The sequence below is a fragment of the Fringilla coelebs genome, assembly GCF_963513975.1.
Source record: "Fringilla coelebs genome assembly, chromosome: 5".
NCBI lineage: Eukaryota > Metazoa > Chordata > Aves > Passeriformes > Fringillidae > Fringilla > Fringilla coelebs.
Genome location: NC_140033.1, coordinates 53,000,145 through 53,021,696, shown reverse-complemented (window position 1 = coordinate 53,021,696; position 21,552 = coordinate 53,000,145). Strand labels below are relative to the sequence as shown.

General features: G+C 37.5%; 1 protein-coding gene across 3 annotated transcripts in view; it reads left to right on the top strand.

Moving 5' to 3' along the window:
- Nucleotides 1-21,552, top strand: part of POLR3B (RNA polymerase III subunit B) — a 72,598-nt gene that overhangs the window by 19,345 nt on the left and 31,701 nt on the right. For all 3 annotated transcript variants that reach the window (XM_084206553.1, XM_084206554.1, XM_084206555.1), the window contains exons 12-19: nt 318-452; nt 5,349-5,510; nt 8,721-8,921; nt 9,943-10,105; nt 12,068-12,221; nt 13,491-13,565; nt 14,315-14,413; nt 17,924-18,051. In XM_084206553.1, coding sequence (XP_084062679.1) covers nt 318-452; nt 5,349-5,510; nt 8,721-8,921; nt 9,943-10,105; nt 12,068-12,221; nt 13,491-13,565; nt 14,315-14,413; nt 17,924-18,051 — 1,117 coding nt within the window. The remainder of the gene's footprint in view (nt 1-317; nt 453-5,348; nt 5,511-8,720; nt 8,922-9,942; nt 10,106-12,067; nt 12,222-13,490; nt 13,566-14,314; nt 14,414-17,923; nt 18,052-21,552) is intronic.

Sequence of the window (21,552 nt, the reverse complement as noted above, 5' to 3'; positions counted from 1 at the left end):
GCTGTACCATTGAACTAATCAAACTATGCACTTTTTTCTACATAGCCAGACAGTATCAGGTGTGATTTCAGGACTTTCATCTTTCATTACCTATATCTTTATTCTGATTTACTTTCATTTGCTATCTGTTTCAAAGTCACTAATGTTTATTTTTTGCATTTTGAAAGAAGGTAAAGTGCTGAAATCCCTTTTGTAACTCAGCCCGGATTACGAGTGATTTAAATGGATGCATTTTGTCTGAATAAGAACTAAGGACCTGATCCTGAAGCACTGATATGTTTTTGTTTTGTTTAGTTTTTTTTTTATTTTTTTTACAGGTGAAGGAATTCAATTTCCGTGCCAAGTGCATATACACAGCAGTGATGGTACGCAGAGTAATTTTGGCTCAAGGAGAAAATAAAGTAGATGACAGAGACTATTATGGAAATAAACGTTTGGAGCTGGCAGGGCAGGTGAGTTTTTACTTCAGAGCCAAGTGTTTCAGGGTTTTGTTACTGTCTCCTCTTAAAAGATGCAGAATAAGGAATAAAGAATATCCCTGTCTTCTCAACTGAAGTGTTTTCCCTCTCATTTTATTTTTGTTGGCTTTTCTATGTTGACTCATAGATCTTCTTTCATGATTGAGACTAATATATTGTATCTTCACTTTTGTATTGCCTCTTTATACCAGATGAAAGGACAGAGCAGTGCAAATAGAGCATCAGTCCTAGTTGTGGCTTAACACTGCTGGTGTCAAGAAGACAGCAGTAAGAGCCATTCCCCAGTATTCTCCTCTAAGCAGCTGGGTAAGGGAATAAACTGGGACAAAGGAGGTGCCTGCATGCCACGTCTAGGCTGTCCCACTGTGGAGAGCCCAGCCTGTGTACCAGCTCACTGAACAGCCAGTCAAGCCTCCTGGAATTTGGTGCCCATAAGATTGCTCATTTTTTGTCAGCTGCCTCTCTGGCCTCTAGAGTGGCATGAATTAACGAAATATTCAAAGTTAATTTGTGCAGCTAATGAAAGTGGATTTTGTGGAGTTCCCTGCTTTCAGAATTTTGGCCCTGGAGGCAGAAGCAGTATCCAAAGGCTGCAAAGGAAGGAAGGGTTTGAGGTGTCTGGCATTGTTGTTTTGCAGAGAGGGTGGCAGTTCACAGCTCTTGCCCAAACTGCATTCTCCTAATTCTGGAGGAATTTGCCTGTCAGGTAAAGGAACTGCTTAGCTAATGTGGCATGGATTTTTCCTTGCCATGTGTGCTTATTTGATTAAACAGTTTATAGGATTGGACTTCTTTGCTGTGCTAAGTACTAATGCAAGTTGGAGTTTTAGTAGTTGGTATCACCTGTGGTTACTGATCATTCTGAATTCTGAATTTCTGATTGCACTGGATTGCAGAAACTGCATCTCTGCTGCTCACGGTGTTTGTATTGGGATTTCTGTTTCTGTACATATAACAATATTTGTTCCTTTTTGTTCCTATCCAGTGGAAATTCTCTTTTTATTACACATTTTAAGGTGTGTGCTTGCATATTGTCTCCTACTCTTCCTTTCCACCCTGCCCTGCCCTCTATGCCCGTATGTAAACACACATAATGCAATTATTTGAGAGTAAAAACCATATGCTTTGCTTCCTAGTTTTCTGAAGAAACTAAGATGGCACTCTTGAACACATTCAAAACACAAATGCAATGAAAAAAACTTAGAATTTTCTTATCCTAAAAAGTTTTCTTGAAATTATTGTCTTTACTGTTCATCAAATTTTTGCACCAGTGTTGAGGCAGAGTGTTTTTCTGAAGTGTAAGGAGTAGTAAATGGACGTTAGTGCAACATTTCAGTGGAATAAATATTTTAAGCTGTGATGCAATTCTTGGGTTTCTGCTGCAACTGCTGTAATTCAGTATGATTGTAATCAGTAAATTAGTTGTTGCTTTGTCATCAGATTGTTCTTATTTAACTGGATTGAAGGAGTAGTTTGTTTTTTCCTAATACTTCTAGAAGCAGAAAGTAGAGCAGGTACAGAATTTTCTGCAAGCTGTAAGAAAAAGGCCTCTGCTCGCACAGTTGTTAACAACCAAAGTTGTTTTAAATTATGTGGGAAAAGGTTTTAAACGTAGAGGATCATCACAACAAAGCCAACGAATATTTTTCTCTATATCAAGAAGACCTATTGGGGGGTGAGGATGATGTTAACACTTGATTAAGAGTAGTTCTTTCTCTCTTGTGGTATTTTAAATGCTCATTTCAAGCTGAGTAGTTTAATTTTCCTCCACTATTTTTTCGGTGAAATACTAATTTTGTTGGATTGCAGGCTAAGTAGTGTCGAGTTTTGCCAGTGTTTTGTTTTGTTTTTTTTTTTTTATGCCAGCATGTTCCTGGAATAAAAATACTGTTGATTTAAAATCTGAATAAATTAAAAATAAGATTCCCATGCGAGGAGAAAAACACAGCGGTCTTAACAGTGTAAAGACATAAATGGCATTGTGTTTATAAAAATGTGTGAAAACAATAGCTGCTAATTTCACACCCCATGGGACAAGAGAGTACGAAATGTGCTTTAGCTTTAGATAACAGAGTTGTATCCACTGGCCAAGCTGGTTTACAGAGCTTTCTCTTAGTCTGTCTGCCACTAGAGGCTTGGTAGGCCAGGTGCCAGCTGAGGTGTTAGCAAAGCCTACCGATTTCAGGCTTAATCTTTTCACCTACCTTTTCTCTTCCCTTAATGTGTTCATTATTTGCTAAGCATTACTCTGTTCTTTGTCCTCATTTTTTTTTTTGTTTCTAATGCAGCTTGCTTTGTACGTGTGAGATATGGAACAGCACCAAAATCCGGCACCCTGGAAAGCAAGGGATTTCTACCCTGTGACAAAAGAATACTGCCTTGACTTCAGAGATTGCCTAATCCCAGCTGTTCTGATAATATAATTAAGACTGCCTAATGTCTTTAATTTTGCAACCAGTTTGTGTGAAAGGGAGAATTTGGCACTCTAAAGGCTTAAACGCTAAATAGCAATCTCAAGGCACCTAATTAGAATTCTCTGACATTAAGCTAATTGCTGAAACTGTATTTCAGCAGCTTAACTTCTTTATTAATTTTTCTTAGGATTTTCAATGAAAATCAATTGGTGAGCTGTCAGTATTTTTTTTTCCTTACATATAATTTGCTCTTTAGTGCTCCTCTCTGAAGAAGGCTGAAAGGCCCTGGACTAAGTATGAAATCCATTGAATATTATCAGTGGCATTCCATCCTTTTTCTTTAATCTCTTGCTCTTGACCTAAATAATGTGGTTATTGTGAAGTTCTTCTTTGCCAGATAGTCAGAGCTCTTAGAGAGTCTGTGAGTGAAATTAGCAAAGTACGAGGCTTTCCGGACTGGCAAGTAGTAACAAGTTGGTGTACATGGGGTATAACTGACTTTATTAGTTATAGAAGAGGAAGGGTGGTGTGGCTTTATAATCCCCATGACATATGGAATGATGAGATTCTTGCAGTTTTTTGATCAAGAAATCAAATATGAAAACGTGTTCTGAGTAATTTTTTCAAGTGTTTAGTTGAATGTTTCAATCCTGCTCTAACCTGTTTAGATCAAATGTTTTCTGTAGTTAATTTCAGGAGTTTAGTTCTTATTTAATAAGACTATCAGCCATCTTAAAATGATGCCTTTCCTCCTCTTACTTTTTCCCTACTTCTGAAACTCTTCCCTCACAATCTTATTTTTGGTAACTCCACTGCATTCTCCTTCCTAATACAATGCTTCATAAAAGCTTTTATTTCTGGTGTAAATCTAATTTAAATTAACTGTGCTATCACAGGTGAGTTGCAGGTGACTGGATTTCTTGTGACAGTGGTGAGAGAGTATCATTTTGCAACTGATAATGGTATTACAAACATCAGGAAGGAAAAGAGGCTCTACAGCACCTTCCTCTCATTCTAAGGTCGGGTCTAAAAAACCTATCTGTCCAGAGTGGCTGTAGGATTCCACTTTTGTCAAGGTTTAGCATGCTCTGTGTGTTGTCACCAGCTTTACGGTGTCATTTGCCAAATGCTTTCGTCAGCCCAGCTGAAGCATGTAGGTAGAGGAAAGGAAATGAAAGCTAGTGGCCCATCCTAGGGAGAGAAGAGTGTGGTTTACTTTCTTGTTTCCAGGAGGTAAGGAAAGGTGGGGACTATGTCTCATGGAGACAGGTAAAATACAGTTTAATTGTGCATACACAAAAGTTGCATGGTACAAATTACTCCAGAATGTCCTAGCTTGTGATGGATGAACACATAGCTTGTTCTACACTGGGTGCTTTGTTCACTGGGAACTACCATTCCTGGCACTGAGAGCAGCTGCATTTTGGTTCTTCTTACACTTCGAGCTGTTGTAGACTCGGGTCCCAGGACAGGAATGCCAGGCTTTAGAGTTTACATTGCTTGCTTGCAAAGCTAATTGTTGTGAACACTTAAAATGTATCATGAGGTGTAGATTTAAATGTTTTGGAAAACTCTTGCTGTTGCAAGGAGAGGCTGAGCAAACTGCAGAAACAAAGCAGATTGGAGAGCAAAAAAAAAGTCAGATCACAACTTTGGTAACCTTTTCCTTTTATGGCTATTTTAAGAAGTAATTAAGATACAGGAAATAACTGTGCTAAAATGCCACACTTTTGAATGGTTCTGTTGCTGGGTTCATTTTGGGTTGATTGTTTGAGGTTTTTTTCCTATTTAGCTGGTATATGTATTTTTATTTGTTTATTGCCTAAATGTAGACTTTTTGCGTTGTTGGTTTGTCTTTTTTTAAGAGGGACATGGGAAGAGTATTGATTGCACTTTCCAGATAGTAGCATTTCTAGAAAACAGTGACAGATGTTCTACAGGTGAACTCTCTGTGTAATTAGTTTGCCACAGATTGTGATTGGCAAAAAGTAGCAGGATAAAAGTGTGTATGAGTATGGAAGCTGCCTATGAAACCTGAGATATGTATTAGAGTGAAAACCAGTCTTGCCTCCAAATCTTGTGTGTAATTCAGGGTTGTACATTTAGGGTATTAAATCTTTGAAATAGTTTGTAACTTCAGGTAGGAAGTAAATCAGCTGGATTGTAATGTAGCAGGTTAGGGAAAATAGTTGGATAGCATAGAGAAGTATGGCTGTGCTAAAATAGTGTGAAGGAAAGATTAAAGCAAAGCAAAAGGGGATAAGTGCATGAACTTAGACCATTCTAGTTAATTTCTGTTAAGAGTTCTCTAATACCGTAAAAAGGCAAAAACTTGTGGTAAAATTATCATTTGTGAAACAGAAAAGTTACATTTTAACTGACAGGTAGATTCTTTCCTGGTTTCCTAGACTTGAAGAAGTATAATTTTTTTCCCTTAACCATTTTGTATTTCCAGCTTCTTTCTCTTCTGTTTGAAGATTTGTTCAAAAAATTTAACTCTGAGCTGAAAAAGATTGCTGACCAGGTGATCCCCAAGCAGCGGGCAGCTCAGTTTGATGTCGTGAAGCACATGCGGCAGGACCAGATCTCCAACGGCATGGTCAATGCCATCTCCACAGTAAGTACTGCTCTTCTCATTCTTTTCCACCATAGTGAATGATGGAAATGTGTACATTGATCTTGTTTTGGTTTGAAAAGCAGATCTATTTAATGTTTGTTATAGATTAAAATTGGAAAGCTCTGTCAGGGACGGGGCATTTGGAATTCACTGAGAAATCAGTAATCATCAGGTATCTTTTATTTCAAACGGATGTTTTAATTTTTGAGAAGGAATTGTAGAAGCAGGCAAATTTATAATAGTGGTCATGGTTGTATTTATCCAGCTGTCTTCTAGGTTCTACTTGACTATGTGGTTTTTTATTATCTGGATTTAGCTAGGGTCAGGTTACATCATTTGTACAAAAGATTTTTGAAAAACAGCAGGAAAACATCATGAGCAGGAGGAAAAAAAAAATCCTCTCAACCTCAATTTTGAGGTCTTTGAGGGCAGTGCCTTTTTATTTTGAAGTTGATGAAATGAACAAATTTGCAGCATAGAAGTTTGTACTTCTCTGCTAATGGTGCTGATCTATTTAACAGGAAAATCTGCTGCATGCCATAATATTGAAAAACCCTGATCATTACCCTTTAAATGTTTGCCTTGGTTGGGTTTTAGCCTGTTTCTGTCTTCTGCTGGAACAGATACTTTCCTTCATGCCAGTGGACAATAACAATAATAGCTACTAACTTTGTGTTTCACCTCAGACATCTGCAAGAGCAATTTGTGAGATTGCTCCTGAAATCCAGCTAGTAGCTTGTAAAGGACTTTGAAATGCACGATTTTTAAAATAAATTAGATTAGACTTAAGTATTTTAGGAGCTGGTAAGAATTGTGGAACTTAATTTTTCATCTTTTGTGCTCTTGAGAGGGCTTTTCTGCCTAGCATGGAACTGAGGTTTTTCTTTGGTTCTTGTAAACAAATTAATTCCACATATTGCATCCAAAACCACCAACAGTCTGTAACTTACAAATCCCAGTGTTAAAGCTTATCACTGTTTAATTTTATGAGTGCCCCAAATGTAGTTAAATCTCCACAGTGCACATAACCAATACAATTGACAGATTTGTTTCTCTAAATGCTAGTGCTTTTTTCTAGCTCGTGCCAGTTTTTCCATTTGGACTGACAGAGATAAATCTGCAAGTATTCAGTTCATATTCAGTAAAGTCTTCATTCTTCTTGTGTCTTTGGACTCTTTTTACTGCCACATAAGCAGTTAAACACCATCTGCTCTTAAGCATTGAAAAATAATTTCTCAGGAACAATGCCCAGTGCACACCATTCAAGAGATTAAGCAAATACCATAAAAATGATTCTTGGAAATTACAATCTCCAATCTCACCAGAATGCTTCAATGATAGTCTCAAAGAGCATGAAATAACTGAGCAGATTCATAATTACACCAGTAGCATGCAAAAGAATTCCTAGCCCTACTGCATCCACTCTACAGTGGTGCTCAGTGATGTTTGCTACAGGTCCTCTCCTTACCCTTGAAAACCCCAGAAGACAAGGTAGGGCAGGCAGTAGTGCCACAAGCCTGATGGACATGTCAGCATCTGAAGAATCACCTGATGCCACTGAGGAGGCAGCTTCCCATTCATAAGAGTTCTCAACAGGATGTTCTCAACAGGGGTGGTCTCACAACTGCCCTGACCTCTTTTGATTTTCTTTTTTTGTGGGCAGCTTTTGAAGGATCCACTCTGTCCCTTCCGAAGCACAACAGATATTTTGTGTGACATCTTCAGGCAGCATTTTTACTTCTCCTTTTTCCCAGTCTTTTTGATTTTAGACTCTTTGGGCAGCAAAGGAGAAACCACATACTTACTTAGCCTACAGATGCAATACTTTCTAGTATGAAGAAAAACTACTGACTTAATGTATTCTTCCACTTACACTTCCATAACTCTTAGTCTTTACAGAATGAAATGGTCAGTGAGTGAACCCTTCCTAAAGATGCTGAACAAATGAACAGGTTTCTTTTGACTGACTTGCCATTGGACATGATGTCTTCCCACTTGCAATTACAAATTTGAGACTATTTGATAGTCTCCAGTGAAAGACTAGAAACTATCAAAATAACAAAACCATTCATATGGATGGTGTTTTCTTCTGTTGATCACTGAATGGGATTGTGCTGTTAAAAGTGGAAATAAAAAAGCCAAGCAAATCACCCTCTGAAAGGGTTTTGGTGTAGTACAGCAAGCACGCTTCAAGTTTGCCAAAAAGGGTTCAAGAATTAGCAGAAGGCAGTCCTTGGGAAAATGTTATCTTTGGACTGAACAGTAACATGGTGCCTGCAGTAAATAGTATTTCAGACAGAAACTTGCTGTATCCACTGACTCAGGTGCTGAGAACTAGATATGGAGTAAATGTCACAAAGACAAAAATTTTAACACCAAATTTCAAGATTGCAGTAGAGTTTATTAAATCTTGCATGGAAGCATATTTGTGTCCTAGAATATGCTCTGAGCTCCTCTGTTGTTGTGATCAAAACCACAAGTGAGAGTGCCTGTGACTGTCCTGAAACACAAAACTTCTGAGTTGTTCATGGATCTTTTATATTTGGTGTAATCCAAACAGAAGCTGGGAGGACCTACTCCACACACACACACACACACACACACACACACTCTCTCTCTCTCTCTCTCTCTTTTCTCTGGGAAGACACATCAGTTTGTCTTTTTCCTCTGGATTCCAAAAACAAAAGGCTTCAAAAAAGTACAGAGGGCTTTGATGTCAGACTTCTCCAGCATAAATGTCTGTGTTTCCTACAAAAGTAACAAATCATGAAAGAGGCAAAACTGAAAGCTTGTGGGATCTATTGTAAAACTGTTACATCACTCCAAAGATCTTTTTTTTCTTTCTTAAATACTAAAAAAAAAAAATCTATAAACCAAAACCAAAATAATTTAATTTAGCTAAATTTGAGTATTAATTTACCTGTGATGGACAGATGAAAAAGACTGTTTGTTTGGTGGAATATGTCATAGCAAAAGTATCCTTTCATCTGAAAGAGCAGTCCTTTTGTTTCAACTTCTCTTTAATACCTAATACAGATATGCTATAACTCGGAGTTTATAGGCAGATAGGTAGTTGGAAATTTGATTAAAATAAATGGGCAACCTTTGTTTTGCAAAGCTCCTCAGATCTCATTTTGTCTAGACTCTGGAAAAAGTCAAGACAGGGACAAACTGCACAAGTTCTTTTGAAACATTAATTTTATTCTACAGGGAAACTGGTCTCTAAAGAGATTCAAGATGGACCGCCAAGGCGTGACACAAGTCCTGTCCCGCTTGTCTTACATATCTGCTCTGGGAATGATGACCAGGATCTCGTCTCAGTTTGAAAAGACAAGGAAAGTGAGTGGTCCTCGATCGCTACAGCCATCTCAGTGGGGGATGCTCTGTCCTTCTGACACTCCTGAAGGAGAGGTGAGGAATTTTTGCTTTCTGTGTTTCTTGCCCTGACAAATGGTGCTGTCTAATTTGAAGGTGGTCCTCCATCAGAGAAATAATTTTGATGAAGAGGTTTCTGCAGAGATAAATTATCCTCAGCCTGGTAACACAACTTGTGTGACTTCTTACATCCTACCTGTTTACATCCTGGTCCTCCTTCTTTTTTGTCTTTTTTCTCCTGCATAGACTGTCTGGAAACAGTTCTGAAATCATTTGGCTATATGAGAATGACATGAACAGGTCCCACTTTTGCAGTGGAACTACCTGTTCTCTTTTGGTGAGAGCAGAAAGAGAGGAGTCCTAAACCCCTCTCCCTTTGTTCTGTCATAAACATTCTGTTTTCAAGTTGCAGCATCAACCTGCAGTATTTCTGGAAACATGTACCAGTATTTGTTTAGCCATCAGCTTGAGGAAGAAAACCATCTTTGTACATATTTCAATCAGGAATTGATTCTGACAGTCTTGTTTTGTTTGGCTTTCCTTTTCTTTATCTTTTTATTTCTGAATAGAAAATACTCTTAAGGGAGGAACTCTCAACTTTCTGAATAAGTCAATATAAGCTAGTCTTACTAAAGAGCTGAAACAAAGTTACACTGTATAAGATGCTTTTTCATGTAAAGATGTTAAGGTTTGTGCTAGAACATACAGGATACATGGAAAATTGATCAATGGACTGATCTTGTATTTCCATCATGTTGCTGAGTAGCTGAGGAGAGAAACATAGGGTTATACATGGTTGGTTAACTTAAAATCAGTTTTAGTGCCTATATTTTTTTTTAGCTTGTAAATGCTAAAACATTATGTTTCAGTGTGATATAGAAAATTCTACCTTTTTTTTTTCCCTCCATAATTTCAGGGTAATTAATTCCTTTCACTTTGTCATCTTTTTGTTTTTGTTAATCATAATTACAGTTTGGGGAGAAAAATGCAAGTATGGTATTAACACATAGAAAGAGAAGGGATGAAATTGGTGGGTTTTGGTTTTGTTTTTTCCTAGGCCTGTGGTTTGGTCAAAAACCTTGCCCTCATGACTCACATTACTACGGATATGGAAGATGGCCCAATTATTAAATTAGCCAGTAATCTTGGAGTTGAAGATGTCAACTTGCTCTGTGGTGAAGAACTTTCATACCCAAACGTGTTCCTGGTTTTTCTTAATGGTATGTTACTTTTCACCAGTCTTGACTCTTATTTGTTGCTGATGGAGAGTTAGGCTTCAGAAACCCTCCAGTAGTTCTTGGATCACAGTCAACAGCAGATGCTGCTTTCCACGTGCAAATAATTTCCTCTGTAAATATTTTTATAGGGTTGGGCAAAGTAGATGGGCCAGATGATGGCACTTAGTTTCTTGAAGTTGTGTCTTCAGAACTCTGACTGCAGATGTATGTAGCTGGGAAATGGAAGCTTTCTCAAATTTCAGCCCTGTTTTTAAGCCCACTTGCACAAATAGGCACAAAAATATATACTTTTAACTAGGGGTTTGTTTGTTTTTAGATACTGGGCAAAGGAGGTGCCATTCATAAAGTACTTTTAGAAGAAAAGAACTCGAATTTGTAATATGTAATATTGTAATAAATTTACAAATTCAGATCTTCCTTTACAGAAAGCATTTAGTTTTCTGTAATCTTTATATGTTTTGTATATATTTGTGCATTTTAAAGAGCCTTTAAAAACAGAAAGGAAACATCAGAATATTATCTGTTAAGTTTAGCAATGCTGTTCTCTTTAAAAATACTTTTGAAGGGGCATGTTGCTTTGTGTGTGATGAGAGAAATTAGCTCATGGAAAACAAGCCTGTCTTGTTAAAGGGATGATTTGGTATACGTGCTTTGCATCTGCACATTCATATTTCTTTCACAGCTTATCTTTTAGCATTTCTAAACCAGCAGGTACTATGGTATCAAATTTCAAAATATTGACATTTTTAAAACTATAGCTCTGATTTCAAAACAACCTTTTGTCAGTAACATCCACTTCCAGGGACCAGTGTGTAATGTCTGTCACCATGAGTAAGTAAGTTCTCCATTTACTCTTGAATTAAACAGCGGTTGTTCTTCAACCCTGCCTTCTACTGGTAACATAAAAGCAACACTTGACCAAACTACATTCCTTTGCTCTGCTTTTCTCTAGCAGCGTGTTAAAGATAAGGTTCAGTGGAACCACATGCACTCTCTTCTGTCTTGTGGTCCAAAGGGGAGTGCAGAGCCAAAATATTGGACTCTTCCTTGACAAGCTCAGTTTGGAGTACAGAACAAGATAGTCTCTTCCAAATGTAGATGAACTAGTACTAAGTGGGACAAGCCAAGTTACTGTTCAATACACTGGTTTGTGGGTTTAATCCATGAAAAAATTCAAACTTGTGGATAGCTGACTTGATCCTGATTTAAACTTATGACTTAAGAAGGTAGATAATCTGTAAAGTACAAATTCTTTGAGCTGTAAAGACCCTTCTGTCATCTTACAAACTCCCCAAACTATCATCCTTTGTCTTCTCCTTTAAAGTTTTTAAAATGTGAGCATAGATGTTTATTTTATATGTTAAGATTACTTTGGTCAGGTGACTCTTTAAATGAATTTTACTCTCTTGTTTGCTCATCATGCATCAGAATATTTAAGTATGAGCTGAAGTGCACTGCTAAGATAGCTGAGTTGAGCTAAGTACCTAAAAGAGAAATTCTAGTGCTGTTGTGAGTGATCACATACATCAAAATATCAGGACTTTAAAATTTCTGACAAGGCGGCAGGGCCTTGGTCTGTTCTTGGAAACCTTGAATCCATTTCAGTACAGGTGAAATTGCAGACTTGAGAGTTGTTATCTTGTGTACCAACTGATTAATGGGCACCTGAGCAGAAACATACTAGAAGAAAGCTGGAAGAACCACATCATTTGGTTTCTCAGGCTGTTTGGAAGCATGCAGGTAAATGACTTGTGAAATTCTGACAATTTTGAATTGAGAGGAAAAAAGAGCTGGTTCTTATTCATGTTAGAGAGGGGGATTTTACAACAACTCATTATTTACAAGAAGCAGAAGTACTTCTATGCATGCCACATATGATCAGAATTTGTAAATAGTTTTGGATGTGCAAAGGATGCACCAGGTATTTATTGTCTCTCTGCCCAGGTAACATCCTCGGTGTAATACGTGATCACCAGAAATTAGTCAACACGTTTCGGATCTTGCGTCGAGCAGGTTATATCAATGAATTTGTTTCCATCTCTACAAATCTGTCTGACAGATGTGTCTACATTTCCTCTGATGGAGGGAGACTGTGCAGGTAAACTTCTCATCAGAATTACCTCATTATTGAACTGGCTTTAAATTTCTATGCACTGGGCTAAGACTTTCACAGGAATAGATTTAAGCAAATTCAGTAAGACCCGGGCATCTCTTTTCTCCTTAAATAGCCCTCATTCAAAATAGGCAGAGGTTGGAAGAGACAGAATGGGTTAATGAATATATACGTATTTTAGCATTGACTGGTGGTCTGCATATTCTGTGCTCACTTCAACAAAGCAGCAGTCACAACTACTGCTGACATTCTACTTTGTTCATTAATTGAATCTCAGAGCTTGTTGAATGAAGTTTGAGGCATAATCAGAGGCTACAAAATAGTAAATGCACAAACCATCAATTAATCATACCTGGTCAAGAGATCCCGAGTAGGGCCATATTCAGTGGCAGAGAAACCACTTCTCCAGTCAGGGCTAATATGTGTCGTTTGGGAGATGGCAGGAAAGCTGACCATTTTTAAAATAAAAGCAAGGGAAATCATGTGGATTTGCAAGGCTTTACCAAGTTTGCTCTGTAGCACCCCTCACCCTGTAATTGTTCAGATATCCCTATTAACCATTTAAAAGTGCTTATTAGTCTTCTAACAATTATTTAGACTTCAGAGGGAACTCCACAAGTATCTTGTAGCTATTTGCTGCTCTCTATCAAAGCAACTTGTCCAAATAGCAACAGCCCTTGGCGTTGCCTTCTTGCATGCCGTCCTTTGTGTCAGTGTTTTTGTGTGGTAGGGAAGCTTTCAGAGATGCATGTGCTGTTGAAATTTATGGATTCATCAGAGATCACCCACAGTAAATGCCTGTACTTTACAGCATGTAGGCAATTGCAAAATGCAGCCTTGCATGTGGACAGTTTAGCACAAACTGTGAACTTAAGTGTTCTGTAAAAACCACATTACTAAATGCTGTTCTTAGCTTTGTAGTTTGGGAAATCTCAAATTTTTTAAAGCCATCATCAAAATCTGTAGGTAAAACTTATAAAATTTTAGTTGAATGATTTAAAGGGGAAAAAATGGCTTTCACCTCAAAATTTAAGCCTTGATTTTTCTAATACACATTTTAAATTATATCAAACTAAGGTCTGAATAGTTATGGATTTTACTTATGTGGTTTTATCAGTTAAAGGCTGATAAATTTTAAGGACAGTTTATAGAATAGGTTGTGCATAGGCAGGGTTCTTAGAGTAAGAATAAATTAAGTTACCTGCCTAAGTATTTGCAATGACCAACCTTTTTTTTTTTTTTTTTTAATTTCAGGCCTTACATAATTGTCAAGAAGCAAAAACCTGCAGTTACCAACAAACATATGGAAGAACTGGCTCAGGGCTACAGGTACGCAATTCAAGTAGGCCATATGCATCTTCACCAAGTAAATACTGTGTGGAGATACTTCAGTCAGTCAATATTTCACAGTCTTGGGGTTAGCTAATTAGACAAGTCTGCTCTCCTGTATAAATTCATAATCTGTGTACTGGAGATTTTCTGTTTAAAGTCAAATTAAGGTTGTTTTGTTACTGCTGTGAGATTTGGTGAGTATACAGAATACATACATTTCACAGCCTCCTCTTTCTGCAAGTGGAAGGTTTGAGGCAGCATCATCCTCCTGATTGAAAAATCAAACACCTCACAGGAGTATCAACTTAATCGCCCTAAACTGGGCACATTCAGAGTTTTTGAAAGTCCTTGCAAATTCTTAGTTAACATATTTTTTTAAAAAAACACACTAATACAAAGGCATTTAAATTTAGGTCTAATTAAATTCCACAAATCACAAAAATATACGTGATTATCCTTATATTTGCCTACATTTACAGTGATGATGAGTACATGTAGGAAGATTTTATTTAGTTGTTCAAGTAAGTAACATTCATCTGTCAGACTGTGTAGCAGTGAAAGGGCAACAGGTTTAATTTAAAAAACACATTTTTCTTCAATATGTAATATGCACAGAACTCTACATGTAGAAGTATTTATCTGGTTTAGCTTTACATATTACATTCCTTTAATATATGTGCTAAGTATTTTATATTTGCAGAAATATAAGGTCAGTAGTTCTAATGTAATTTTTAATTTATCTGTAGGAATTTTGAAGACTTCTTGCATGAAGGCCTTGTCGAATATTTGGATGTGAATGAAGAAAATGACTGTAACATTGCCCTGTATGAAAATACAATCAATAAGTATGTATGCATTCAGTAACTGGTACAAGAAAAACTTTCATAGGGTAACTCTCTGAAATGCAAACATATAGATAATGTTACTGTTTTCACATGTACACACCTTAATAATGGTTGAAATTACTCCAGGTGAAAGCTAAAGAGGAATCTGCACACATCCTAAATTATCCATGGGAAGTTACAAAAAGGTCCAGATTTTGAGAGAGCTGTTTCTGCTAATAACTCTCAAAAATATTCAATACTTAAAGGTATATCCTTTTTTTCTGTGGATGTGGCTCTTTGTTCTGCTCATTGGGCAGCTCATCATAAATAATCTTATCCAATGGGTATCCAAGAGGCAAATGGTTCCACATGTTATTTGATTATCTTAGCATATCACGATTGTTTGGAAATTTTTTTTCTGGCCATAAAGAGACCCTAGACACCCACCTTACAGTAAGTGGAGTGCTGGAATGAGACCTTCCCTTGGACTTTTGGATGTACAATAGGCCCCAATAAAAATGTCAGCATCATTCTGTGTGTTCTTTACCACACATCTTAAAACCAGTTTTGATATGTGATTTTAATTCAGAGAGATTTCCAGATCTGTTATGTTTTCCACATATTTAAAGCACCTGCTGCAATTGTTTTACTCTTGTCTTCTGGCTGTGATTAAAGAACCCACATTAAAGGAAGGATTCTTTTAAATTTTTAAGTCCTCCTATCTTTTTACTGGTTTTTAATGTTTCTCTGACAATATCCTGTAAACTGAAGCCTGAATATGAAATGGTAGACATTATCTCTGTGAATGTTTAATCAGTAGATTTATGCAGAAAATTCTTTTTCTAAATAATCTGTCCCGGTCAAGTACTCCTGCAAGCTAATAGAAATACATCATTGATTTCAGTGGAGCTGGGTGAGCTCTTCAATTATCTTTAACCTTTGCTAAATGTAACACATTAACTCTGCTAATTAAATTGCATTGCTCCTGCCCAGGCTTTTGAAGACTTTATCACTTTAAGAGATTACTCTTGCATGCTCTTGACTGAGTTCTGTATACATGAGCAAAGAAGAGCGCACGCAATTGCTGTCATTTGTGCCAAAATTAAATAACTTCCACAAAGCACCAGAGCTGAAAATTTAAGTTACAGGACAGCTGACTCAGCTAGAAGGGTTAATGGGAATGTATCACATGAAATCATTATTTAGTCTAAAAGGAGAGGAGAAAGAGAACTTCCAGTAGATCAGTGTGAGGAAAGGACTCCTCATGCAACTCCCAGGAAGCTCAGAAGATTCTTGTATTGTTCAAACTCAATTGTTTTGAGTTTGGCTTCAATGCTAACAGTGGCTAACTGTGCCATAAGTATCTGAGCTTGCACTGTATGAGCACATTGCTCCTTGTGTTTGGTAATGATGCTCCCTAGATCCTGAATAGCTGAGTTGAGTACCCCCTTTCCCCAAATGATCATCTTGCATTTAAATGGTGTGGCCATGTTGGTACAGCTTGTTCTGGTAATGCCACTGATACTTCAGATCGTGGGCTGTATCCCAGTAGCATTCCTGCTTTTGTAATATAGGCTTCTTTTTGCTACACTATGCTCTCTTTCCAATCCAATTAGAGGGGTTTTCATTGGAGTATTTGACTCTAATGCCTTCAGTTTCTTCCTTACACATTTGTAACTCTGTTTTTCAAACTCATGAGGTTGCCTTTCCTTTCTTGGTTCTGGTTCTGGCAGTGACATTTTTGACCTGCAGAAGTTGAACTGCCCTGTAAAGTTTGAACGTCTCCCATTAGCTCTCTGGGATACTTCATAAGGTAGTAGGGTGGGTCATCTTTGATTGAAATAGGATTGACCTCTCTGCAAGAAGACATTTGTTGAATACCCTATGTGCAAATGTATATCTATTTCCATGCACTTGTAGCCTCTGAAGAAATTTGCAAACTTCACTATCAGTAAGCATCAAGCTTCTGGTTTTATTGTTTGAAAAGTGTCACCAGTTCTGTGAAGTTCTGCAGAATGGGGAAGCAGTCTCTGCTTCCAGTTTGCTACTGGCTCTTGAGACCATTTTGCAATTTCTTGACTGCAGTTTGGATTCTCCCATTAGTATTTTCTTATAATAGGCTTTAAGTAACATAGCTGCTTTTTATCAAGTGGAGAAAAAACAGTGGCTGTCTGCTGGCCAGCAGGTGATTTTTAGGTGTTTAGGTGTATTTGTGATTTATAAAGATTTCTAGGACTGATAGATAGTTTCATTGGCTTAATCCTCAGGATTTCCAGGTCTATTTTTTTCCAGCTTTCAGATTTCATTATTCTTCTGGTAGTACATATATAATTTATCTATAAAGTTACTGCTGTCACTTGTCTTCAGTCTCTGTGTGCTTGTTGGTAATTCCTTAACCTTTTTTAGCTTACAGTGCTTGGCTAGCTTTTGAGTGTTTCCATAATAATGGCTTTTCTGTCACTTCTTTGGCAAGATCCTGAAGTTAAGTAATCAAATTAATTCATTTAAATAATTTAAATATTCCAAAAGACTTCTTGGACTCTTCTTCCAAGAGAAGTTAAACATTAAATTTGGGATTTTGAGAATGCATTGGGTTTAGATGTGTGGGAGAAGCAATGTATGCATAAACCCAAGGTCTCTCTGATAAATCCAGGACATAAAAGACAGGCTTTGAATAGGTTTAGTTATAATCATCTGTATTTTGTAATTCCTCACTTCCTAATTACTTTTCTTGATTTAAATTCATATCTGCTCCAGCCAAGCTTTATTGTACCCTTCATTCTTAGTTATTAGTCTCTCCACTTGCATCCCAATGCATGCTATGATTTGTCTTTGTTGAGCGTGGACTTTCTCTTCTGAAGCTCATGCCAGATAGAACAAATTGTCTCCTTTTCTCTGTCTTTTTACTTCTCATCAGTACTTTCTTTTAACAACATAATTACTTCCAAAATATTTGCAGAGCTTTTCAAATAGTGTTGTATTATGTCATGTACCATGTATGGCAGTGGATATAGTTTGGAGACGTTTTCTCCTTAACTGATATAGCTGACCTTGGAAAACTAAAATAGTTTTTTAAATACCTGAATCTGTTGTGGTTTTCCTTCTTCCATCTTCCCAGTGGATTTCTGAATCTCTGAGATTAGTAATTTGATGTGGAGGTCTCTCATTATATGAGAAGACATTCCTTAAGGCATTTTGGGTCTTACTGTATTAACTGATGTTTTATTGTTTTACTGAGCTCCCTCAGGTTGTCATTATGTGGAGGCTTTTCCTCCATTATGGAATTTCATAAACCTTGATTTATTTTTTCTTCGTTTGTTTTTATATGGAAACACTTATAACCAAAAGAAAGTTGTTGGGTTTTTGTAAAAAAAAATAAAAATCCTGTAGTGAATCTGTGTTTTGAGGTCCTACTGACTTACATTCTTCTGAACAGAACTGAATTTGAAGTGTTATGAGATACTGCTAAATTAAATAAATTCTACTTAAGTTGTTCACAAGCCTGCCATAACTGGTAGTCTTTCTTTTTAGAGATACAACCCATTTGGAGATTGAGCCTTTCACGCTTCTGGGTGTCTGTGCTGGGCTGATTCCATATCCTCACCACAACCAGTCCCCAAGAAACACTTACCAGTGTGCCATGGGGAAACAAGCCATGGGTAAGACTTCACTTTTTATTCCTCTTTGAAGTTTTATGTAGTTTTTGAAGCTATGTAGTGAAAGTGACAAACAAAAATTCTTTTTTTCCTGATTCACATAGAAGCTTTTCTAGGAAAAGTAAAAGAGCACTTCTTTAGCTTTGAGAAGAAAAAGAGTTTACCTCTGAAACTTGGAAAGATTAATGTGAGAAAAGTACCAGTCAGTTTTACTTAATGAAGACTATATCTGCAATTCTTAACACTTAAAAGAAAATTTTAATAAACTGGGACACTTTTGCATTTTCTATTGCGTTTTATTGGAAATTATTATGACTTTCAAGTTTTCAGCGTATCTACAGGATTGGCAGAGTGGGATTTTTCTTCTCTTTATGCTGCAATGTGCTGTGGGTTTCCAGACAAAAAAAGAGTTAAAAATTGTTCTCACAAAGAGAAACAGAGCACAGATTGAGGAGCATTTCTTTGACTCGTTGAGTAAATGTCCTAAAAATAAATATATCAATAGTTAACGTTGACATCAGAGAATGAGAAGACTCAAGTGTGAAAGAGCTGTTAATAATTTGAACACTTTCCACAGCCATAGTTTAGATTTTTTTGCTTTTGCTTTTTTGGATGAAGAGGGCGAGCACTGAAACAAAATTAATTTTCTGATTACTTAATTAATTTGACAGTGTCATATATGGTCATTAAAACCCAACTGTTTTGTAAATTTGCTGCTGGGGGTAATTAACAGCAGTTAAGTTCTAATCCTTTCTTTAATACTCAGTGAAACCTGCGTTACAGTGTCCAAGTCTATGGCCTGTGATCAAGGCAGAGGAGCCTGAGCAGTCATACATCAATTCAGACAGCTGCATTCACACTGGTGCTCTACAGGCTGGTTTTGTGGCTTGTATTGATGGCTTGCTTGCAAGTTGGGAGCTACAGCTCTGTTTCATGAAGGAACTGCCACTTCAGTTAGGTTTACTAAACCATTTATTTTGTGCTGTGTGTTCAAAGCTTAAACACTGCAGCTTTTGTGAGACTTCTCCAGCAGAATTAGTAGCAAAGTAACTGCCTTATGCTGAGCCATCATGTTGAGCACATGAAAACAGAAAATAGCAAGATGCATGTTCTCATTCTAAATTTAAAAAAAAAAAAAAAAAGGTGGGTGGGTGGAAAGAGGAGCAATGCAATCTTTTTTCCTTACAGTTCTCCCCCATCCCATTATCTTTCCCCCACCCCTGAGTCTCTATTTTATGACTATTAGTCTCAGAAGGTTTGGTAAGTTACCACACACAGTTAAGCAGGATCAGTGTGTACAGAAAGCCAATTCAGTATCTGTGGAGTTCTTTTGTAGTTTTCTGTGTGAAGGTTTTTTTCCCCATTTTGTTTTGAGTGTCATTTGCAATTCATTGTCTGTGTTTTCTGAGGTTGGTGTATTCAGCTGCTTTGACCCTAGGTCTTGCACATTTAGCTCCTTGGATACAATCCTCTGACGTTCCTGCTGACGCTAGGAACACAAAAGCCATTGAATATCTTGAGCAATAAAAAAAGCCTTTGTTTCAGTTTGTTATGACAAAACACCTGACTCAAAGAATAAGCAGCTAGATAAAAGTAAATTTTAAAAGTTGGCACATGACTTGAGCTTTATTTTGCTCTGTCTGAAGTATCTGCAAACACCTGAAGCTTTTTGTAATAACTGCTTTAAAAAAGCCACCATAAGTGGCAACATGTAGGGGCAGAGATGATTTTTCTCTACACTTACTGATCAGATGACACCTAGAGGGTATTCCTGAAACATTGTACATACTTTTTTCTGTTTATTTGTGTGAAGAGATGTGATGTAGTGTAGCTTCAAACCCCAAGCTTTAAGTTACCATCCACCTTTATTGCTTTCTTTCTCCATACTGAAATTGCAGAGCAGTTCCTCATCCAACACTGCCATGTCCAAATCCTCTGTGTCACTCCCTTGACTATCAAAACCTGGAGCGGCAAAGGGAGCCCAGGGCTCAGTCTGGGAGAGGAGAGCCTTGTGCTTGTCAGCACTGACCCACCTCCTCTGACCATATCACAGGGCTGTGCCAGCAGCTTTAGACAGTCTTTTCTAAGCCTCATTTTTAGGCAACATCAAGCTAAGGAAATGTGTGAAAGCACAAGTAAGTGGAGAGTGGACATCAGAGATTGGAATGAGGTCTTCAATCCAGTGTCCCTGACAAGTAGTAGGTCCTGAAATAGTAATGTTTATTCTGGAGAGCATTATATGTCCTGAAATCTCCCTTTCAGGGGTAGATGAGTCATCTTGTTTGAGGACTAGAGCTGCACTTAATGACCAAACTGGATTTCAGTAAAATTGAGTTGAAATAAACCCCCTCACTTTGGCATAGATTATTACATATGTTGCAGGTTGAACTGTAAGACTGATAGGAAGTTAGGTAGTAAATACAACAGCAGCTGCGAAGACCTCAGTTAAATGTTGACATTTCAGTGCCAGGTTAACAGCTGTAGCTTAAAATTTCAGAAGTACTTAAGATGAAAATACAAGAGTCTGTACTGTTTGCATTTAATGTGTTGGTAAAATAATGCTTCAGAGGATCAATTAAGAAATAGCTCTAAACGGAGGTTTTTTAATCCCATTATGACATAAAAATCTAGTCAGTTTTACACATTGTACATCTGTGACTGTCTAAAAGCCTAATTTGAAGAATGAAAAAATACAGTTTTCCTGCCACTAATCCCCCATATTGCACATGCACATGTACTGCTGTGTAAGTGATGGTGGAGGTACACAAAGCAAGCTGTACACTCACAGCACAGCTGTGCCCTGCAGCTTCAACCCATGAGACGCAACACAAATCTTGACTAAGAAAAGGAGGATTTGGGTGTTGATTATTACTGTAACCTCTGAAAGAAAAGGAAGTATTTGAGCGGACAGACTTAGGTGGGTGAGAGCTTTATTGTAGAAGCTTATAGGGAAGCAAAAACTTTGATATTACAAAAATAGCCTGTTACTGTACCATGTACTTTCTGCTTTGCTTCTGTGAAGTAGCAAAGCCCTTTATATACTGTTCTGCCTTGTACTGTAGCCAGCTGAATGTGTTAAAATTGAGTTGAGAAGATAAATATGCTTCAAGGAACTCAGTGCTGGGGGGTTTTGACAGTTGTGAAAGTTCTTTGGTGAACTGAGAGCCAGAGTCCTCCCAAATTTTGTACAGCTAGCCTAGGGGCGCAGAATCTAAACAAACTTCAAAGCAAAACCAGCTGTTGCTGGTCATCACAGTTGGATCTGGGAGCACTGTGGCCGCAGTTCTGTTCTGCCACTGCTCTTTGGGGATTGTTTGTGCTCCATGACACGACCTCGTTTTGACACCTCTCCTCTCCTTGGTAGTAGGCACAGAAGTGCTGATGCAGAAATGAACTCCCCACACACACACACATTTTACCCATAATCTTTTTACCCACTCCTTAATCTTTCTACTGTGAAAAGAATATTTCTAACACTTAACATCCAGATCAGCTAATGCATGT